Raw genomic sequence first — 7,674 nt, forward strand, 5'->3', positions numbered from 1 at the left:
CCGAAGATGGAAATCCAAACAGATGTAGTGAGGAGCTGAGCAAGCACATGCGATGGTGCAGGGCACCAACAGCATGGGGGGTATGTCCCCCACCTGAGAAGTCTGTTATCGAGGGGACCTCGAGGCCCCCCCCACAAACAGTCCCTCCAGCCCTCCCCAAGGCCTCGACGGCGAGTGAAGGCGCGGATGTTTGAGATGCACTCGGTTCTCACAGATCTAGGGAGGGAGCAGGTTTCTGGGAAGCGGTAAGTGCCAACACAGCTCCGGTCACGCCAGTGAACTTCAAGGCGAGGCCCTGCAGGGACCCGGGACCCTTCCCTCCTCAACCCCCTCACCTCCTCCCGCGCCAGTGCCGCCCCCCGGCACCGGGACATCCTGGCGGCGAAGGCGGCGGCCCCGGCCGGGGAGCTGAGGTCCTCGGCGGTGACGGCCAGGAACTCTGCGACGCTGAGCTGCTCCGGCATGGTGGGCGCGGGGCGGGGGCTCCGGGGCTGCGGGAGTGGGGTGCGGGGCGCAGAGCGTGCTTGATACTCAGAGCTTAGCTGGCCTCACTGCACTCTGCGGGCGCCGTCCAGGCCTCCGCACGCCCCACCTCCTTCGCGCCGCCCCGCCCCTGACTGCCTGAGCCGCGTACCGCCAAGTTCTCCGGCGTCCCGGGAGCCCCGAGCTTCCCCACCCAGTCCTCTTCTCCGCCCCGCCCCGGCCTTCGAGCCTCCCTTCCCAGCTTTGCCGGAACAGCCGTCGCAGGCCCTACTCTGGGCTCCTCAGCCCCGCCCCCTGGCCTCCCAGCCCCTGAGAGCTCGGCCCCTGGCTCATTGCCCCGCCCCCGACCTCCCGCAGGGCTGCTCGGCCCCGCCCCTTGCCCTTCGGCCCCGCCCCCGACCTCTCTTTCGAACCTCCCCCGGCCCGGAGCCGCCCTCCGGGCCCCTCCACGATCCATTCTTTTTCTTTCCTCCCCTTGGCCTCCCAAATCTTTCTCTTTTCCCATCCGCCTCCCTTCGTTTCCATCCCCTATGGCCACGTCCCTTAAGCCTCCACCCCCACCGCCACCCCAAGCCTTGCTGGCATCCTTGTCCCGCTCTACCCGGAATCGCCCCATTTCTCCCTGGGTCCACGCACCCAGCTGTCAGCCTCCGGTTCCCTGCGCCGTCGGGGCCGCCCATCCTCCTTTAGGCTCGGCCCCCCAGCCGAGTGCCCGGCCTCCAGGGTCTGTGTAGCTAGGCGCCCCGGGGTAACTGTGTGATCCTGGCAAAATGCGATTCCTTCTTGGAACCTCTCCTTTTTTGCAGAATGGGAGGTCTGATGTTCACTCTGTTATAATGTTGCGAGAAAAAAAATCTAACACGTGCATTTACCCAGTAAGTGCTCGGTAACCCTCTCTTCACCTGGCCTTCTCACCCACCCCCTTCTTTCTTCCTGGGCTTAGTCTGGTGCCTTTCACCCCTCAACTCCCCGTCACTGTCCCTACCAGGCTAAAGGTGGTCACTCCTAGCCATGCACTAACTTCTTCCTCTTGGGAACTACCTGTATCTTTGGATGGATGACAGATGGGGTCTGAACAGAAATCTGCTTTGATTTAGTTCTGGACCCGGAGGCCCTCTTGAAAAGATTCCTTCAGGTGAATGATCAGGGAAGCACTGAGGTGCAGAACGCTGGCCTTGGAGTGTGCTACATCTAAGTTCCCATCCTGGTGCTGCTGTTGACCAGCTCTGGGCAGCTGGGGAAACTGTTTGCTTCTCTAAGGCAGAATGTCTTCTTAAAATGGCCAATCGTATTCTACCCCATAAGGTGATTGAGAGAATTGTATAGTTTGCATAAACAAAGAAAACTTGAAAAGATGTATACTAAAATACCACCATCTGAGGACATTATGAGTAACTTATTTTTCTTTTGGCTAATTGTGCATCTTAACTTTTTTATAAGGAACATAATACTACTTGTGGAATAGAACTAGAAGTTGAAAAAATAGGTACAATCTGGGGGAGGAGACAGGACAAATGGCTGTGAAATACAACTCTACTTCACCCCTCAGTCACCTTTCAACCCACTCCTGTCTGTTTTCAACCCCAACTACCCAGAATTATCTCAAGGTCAACTAGGATCTTCTCTTACAACTCAACAAGCACTTACTTCTCTTGTTTGACTTTGTTCTTCCTCCGTATTTTTTTAAAGATTTTATTTATTTGTTTATTTTTTATTTAGTTATAGGAGAAGGGAAGGAGAAAGAGAGGGAGAGAAACATCAATGTGTGGTTGCCTCTGGAGTGCCCCCAGTTCAGGAAGTGGTCCCACAACCCAGGCTTGTGCCCTGACTGGGAATCGAACCAGCGAGCCGCGCTCAATCTACTGAGCCACACCATCCAGGGCCATTTTTTTTTTTAGAGGAGAAAGGGAGAGAAATCAATGTGTGGTTGCCTCTCATGCACCTCCTACTGGGCACCTGGCCCAAAGCCCGGGTATGTGCCTTGACTGGCAATCGAACCGGTGACTCATTGGTTTGCAGGCCAGCACTCAATCCATTGAACCACACCAGCCAGGGCAGTATGTATCTTAAATGCTGGCGTCATTGGGAGCCCTCTGCTGGGCACTTGGCTCTTCTCACTCTATGCAGGCTTGGACACCATCCAACGCCACCAGCTTCCTTTACACCATTCATGTTGATGTTTTCTGTATTAGTTTCCTATTGCTGCTATAACAAGTGACTGCAAATTGGTGGCTTAAAACAACACATCTATTCTCTCACGGGGCTGGAGGTCAGAAATCTGAAGTGTGTTTCACTGCATTGAAGTCAAGGTATCAGCAGGGCTGTACTCCCTCCAGAGGCTCTAGGGGAGCATGCATTTCCTTAACCTTTTCCAGCATCTAGAACTGCATTCCTTGCAATCTTTGGCCTGTGGCCACCTTCTTGTATCTTCAAGAGCATCTTGCTTCTGCAAAGGCATCATATTGCCTTCTTTTGTGTGGTCAAATCTCCCTCAGCCTCGGTCTTACAAGCACATTTGTGATTATGTGTAAGGTCCACCTGGATAATCCAGGATAATCGCCCCATCGTGAGATCCTTAAATTAATCACATCTGCAAAATTCCTTTTGCCACATGGGTTAACATTCATAGGTTCCAGGGATTAGGATCTGGATACCTTTGGGGCCCATTACTGAGCCAACCATACCTTCCAAGTCTCCCTTTCCAGCCTGGCCCTTTTTCTGGCTTGCGCTCTGTGTATCCAACTGCCTATGTGATGATTTCACATGGCTTATCTCATAGACAGATACCTCAAACTCTACATGTCCAAAACTGAACTTGACATCTTTTACCTGGTCCCTGGCCCCAGCCTCTTTGTCTGTGTCTTGGTGGGAGGCACCACCATACACTACCTGAGAGTCATTCTCTCCATCTCTTTCCACCAACCTCCACTCAGTCATCGTTTTATCATTGCCTCCTAAATGTCTCACATATGTGACTGCCTCCTCCATCTCCATGCCAGCCCTAATCCAGGCCATACCATCTGCTCACTGGTCTCCCTTCTCCCAGTTTTGCATATCTGATCTGTTGCTCTCTTGCTTAAAACTTTTCAATAGTCCCCATTACTGTCTGGACGAAAGATTAGCTTTTTTTCATGTCTACCTGGTCCTGCATGATCTGAATGCTCCTGCCATTTACAGCCTTGTCTCTCACTCTTCCCTCCCTGCCATGACCTGTGCCCTCCCACTGTTCTTCCCTCTGCCTGTAACACTCCCCCACCCCCTTTCAACTGGGCTGATCAGAGGTCAATTCCTCCAGAAACCCTTCTAGTGACCTAGTATCCCCTGCCACAGCTCTTTCTCTCTCTCTCTCTCTTTTTAAAGACTTTATTTATTTTTAGAGAGGGGGGGAAGGAAAGGGAGAAAGAGAGGGAGAGAAACATCAACATGTGGTTGCCTCTCACACACCCCTTGCTGGGGACCTGGCCCATCACCCAGGCATGTGCCCTGAGTAGGAATCAAACCAGTGACCCCCTGGTTCACGGGATGGTGCTCAATTCGCTGAGTCACACCGGCCAGGGCAGGTTTGGGGTAATCTTTAAACAATCTGTATTTGATACCATGTCATAACTAAGTTTATGTTTACACTGAGCATGTTCCTCCAATGCTACAGGTGGCAAACACAAGGCCTGCAGGCTTAATCCAGCCCTCCACCTTATTCTATCCAGCCCAGCACCTTGTTTCTACCTGGCGGCAGCACTGAGCTTCTTGCCCCTAGTTAGGGAGTAGTTACATTGATACAGTCCTGACATTACATTCGGCCCTTTGAAGGCAACTGCGAGGCTGACGGGGCCCCTGGTGAAAATGAGTTTGACACCCCTGTTCCATGCCCTGTGACCACCCAGTACAACAACAATCACGTGTATCATGACAATGGACAGCAGGTCAACTACGTCGTGAGCTCACGGTCATTTATGCGAGAAGTGGTTCCCCGGCACCTCCGAGGAGCTGGCCTGGTGCTGACTGCGTGCCTCAGGGGATGCGCTGCCTGGGGACGGAGACTCCCTGCGGCTGGGGCTCTGCCTTCAGGCTTCCCTGAGACCTGTGCGCTTAGGACACAACACACGCACACGCGGGCACACACACACACACACACACACACACACACACACATGCATAATGCTTCCTTTGCTGCTCCTGGAGCAAGGAGTCTTCTCACAACTACATGTGCAGGACATAAGTGATGCTCTTCAAAGATAAAGGGGTGCGTCTTTGTCTCCCCAGCATCTAGCATTGGACACACAAAGGAAATGCCCAAGGTCAGAAGGAAACCCCCTCAATGACAGTTAGGAGGTTGGGCTGCGTGGTGGTTGAGACCATCAGCCTTGGGGTTTGGCTGGCCCAATTCCAGGGCCCGCCCATCACCGGGGCTGGGCCTGGGATGAGGCAGGTGGGGTGCCTCTCTTGCCTCATGCTACTTCTTCACTCTGTTCATGATCCTGTCCACTGCTTCCAGCTGTGTGACCTTAGGAAGGTAACTCCTCCTCTCTGATCTTCAATGAGAACAATAATACCTATTCAATAAGGTTTCTGGGAGATTAAAAGAAATAAATCCTGGTCCATAATGATCCTTAACAGTTTTAATAAAGGGTAGTTCCCCCCACCACAATTTCGGCATTTATCAGAGTGGCCACCAGAGGGCAGTGGTCTCCCTGACAGTAAAATAACCTGCCTTGGTGATCGATCAGTGATCCCTTTAAAGAAAACACACCTGTAAGTGTGTGTGTGCACGTGTGTGTGCCAGAGGGGTTGTATGGCCTTGATTGAGTCAACACAGCAACTGGCCAGCAGATACACAGGGCATCCTATCCTGCTGGTCACTTTCCCACTCTCCACTATAGTCACGTGAGGGTTGGCAGGCGTCTGAGACCAGTGAACTGGGATTTCCTGGGTCACTCTGTTCTCTAGACTGTAACCGTGGAACCACCTGGCCTTCCCCAGAGCGGTTCCTTCTGCCTCCTGCACGGCCTTCTCCCGCCCTTTCCTTTGGCAAATGTCTCTTTCAGGTCTATCCCCAATGTGGCCTCTCTGAGTTCCTTCTTCCATAGATGGAGTCCTCGGCTCCCGAGTCAACCTATTCTTTTCTCGATGGTGCATTCCTAACACATCATTGAATCGCTCATTTAGGTGCAGTTCAACTAGAGTAGGGGCTCCTGGGGACCCGGAGCCTGGGCTCTGTCACTTCCTTGTAACCACATGTACATTACCTAAACTCTCTGAGTTTCAGTTTCCTTGTTTGTAAAAATGGGGCCTATAACAATATCCAGCTCACGGGGGTTCCTGAAAACTAACGACATTATGCACGCACAGTCCTGTTTTGTGGAGCGAATGCCTGTCAAAAGCCACTGAGCTGTAAGGTCCTCAGGGGTAAGGACTGTTTTCTTCCTTTTCACAGGGTAGAATACCTGAATCTCAGTGTGGGCATATGGTCAGGGCAGAGTTCTGAAAGTAGGGTGCCCGTGACCGGCAGCCTCAGGAGCCTGTCAGAATTGCACATTTTCAGGCTCCGCCCCTGACCCGCCGAAACAGAAACTCTGGGGATGGGGCCCGGCAACTGGTTTTTAACAAATTCTTGCGGTGATTCTGCTGAGTGCTGAAGTTTGAGATGCATTGGCCTAGAACAGAGGCTGTAAAGTATTTGTACAACAAATGAGAGGAGACTCCCTTCTGGGGTTTTTTTGTGGCTCTTAAACTTTCCAAGGTTTATTATCTGCTCTCTCTCCCGGGATTGATGGAAGGATCGAGGCAAACAAAATGTACGAGTCTACGTAATAAAATAGCATTGTCATCTGCTGGGCCCTGTGAGAAACTCTCCTCTAGACCCCAGGAGAAGCCTGGCCTTCCCTTCCTGCCACCGTCTAGCATGCAAGGTACACAGGCATGTGTGCTGCAGACACACGCCTGCCAAGCCTTGTCCGCTCATGGAAAGAGGAAGCCCGTTCTTAAAGCGTGCTGATGGCCTCGATAAGGGAGGAGCAGTGGTTACGACCCCACCCTGGCACAGGGCAGGTGCTCAGTAAACATCTGACAAGTGAGCGACTCTGTCCAGGGGAGCACAGGAGCCGATTGCTTGGGTTTGGGGCAGTCAGATCTGGGCTTTCCCCCGCCCTTGGTCTCATTGCTTTCTCCGGGATCAACAGGATGACGTCGATTTGTAGGAGTGAGTGATAGTAGGTGTCATTGTCTTGTTTCTAATGCCTTACCATCAAGAATGATATTTGCCCTGGCTGGTGTAGCTCAGTGGATTGAGCTCGGGCTGCGAACCAAAGTGTCGCAGGTTCGATTCCCAGTCAGGCCACATACCTGGGTTGCAGGCCATGACCCCCAGCAACCACACATTGATGTTTCTCTCTCTCTCTCTGTCTCTCTGTCTCTCTCCCTCCCTTCCCTCTCTAAAATAAATGAATGAATGAATGAATAAAATTTAAAAAAAAGAATTAAAAAAAAATGAATGATATTTGCATTCAGGAGTTTTTTACTCTGGCCCTGGCTGGTTGGCTCAGTGGACTGAGCACCAGCCTGCAAACTGCAAGGCTGCCGGTTCAATTCCCAGTCAGGGTACATGCCTGGGCTGCAGGCCAGGTCCCCAGTTGGGGGCGTGTGAGAGACAACTAATTGATGTATCTCTCAAACATTGATGTCTCTCTCCCTCCCTTCCTCTCTCTAAAAATAAATAAAATCTTTATTAAAAAAAAAAGGTTTTTACTCCAAATGATGCCAGAGCCAGATGTATTTACTGGCATTTTATTTGCCTTCCATGTAAATGGATTTCGTGGTGTCAAGCTCCAGGCCCGTCTCATTGGTCAGTTCGTCCCCTATGGTCTAACAGGACCCCCAGACCTTGTTTCCCCCACCCCATCCCACTGCCCTCAGGGTCTGTGTCAACCTCTTTGACTCGCTGGACTTCCCCAGAGCAGGAGCTCCAAACTGGCAGAGTTGGAGCAGCAGGCAGTGCTCCACGATACCCACCTTTGTCTGCTGGACCACAGGACAGGATATATTGATCACTCTGATTGGAAGGGAGGGCTCCCATCCCCATATGCCCTAACTCCAGGCTACTCCTGCTTATCCTTTAAGACATAGTTTGGACATCACCTCCTCCAGGAAGCCTTCCCTAATGACCCCCCAACTCCTATCAAGTATATTACTGCAACT

At 52.1% G+C, this 7,674-nt stretch overlaps 1 protein-coding gene across 1 annotated transcript in view; it reads right to left on the reverse strand.

The window, feature by feature from the left end:
• ASAP3 (ArfGAP with SH3 domain, ankyrin repeat and PH domain 3) overlaps positions 1-712 on the reverse strand; it is a 43,990-nt gene extending 43,278 nt beyond the window's left edge. Inside the window, 1 exon segment of the mRNA XM_045859800.1 lies at positions 336-712. Within this exon segment, the coding sequence (XP_045715756.1) occupies positions 336-464 (129 nt within the window). The 5' untranslated portion in view covers positions 465-712.
• Between the last annotated feature and the right edge of the window lie 6,962 nt (positions 713-7,674).

This window comes from Phyllostomus hastatus, unplaced genomic scaffold (genome assembly GCF_019186645.2).
Source record: "Phyllostomus hastatus isolate PE091 unplaced genomic scaffold, TTU_PhHast_1.1 phas_scaffold_182, whole genome shotgun sequence".
Lineage (NCBI taxonomy): Eukaryota > Metazoa > Chordata > Mammalia > Chiroptera > Phyllostomidae > Phyllostomus > Phyllostomus hastatus.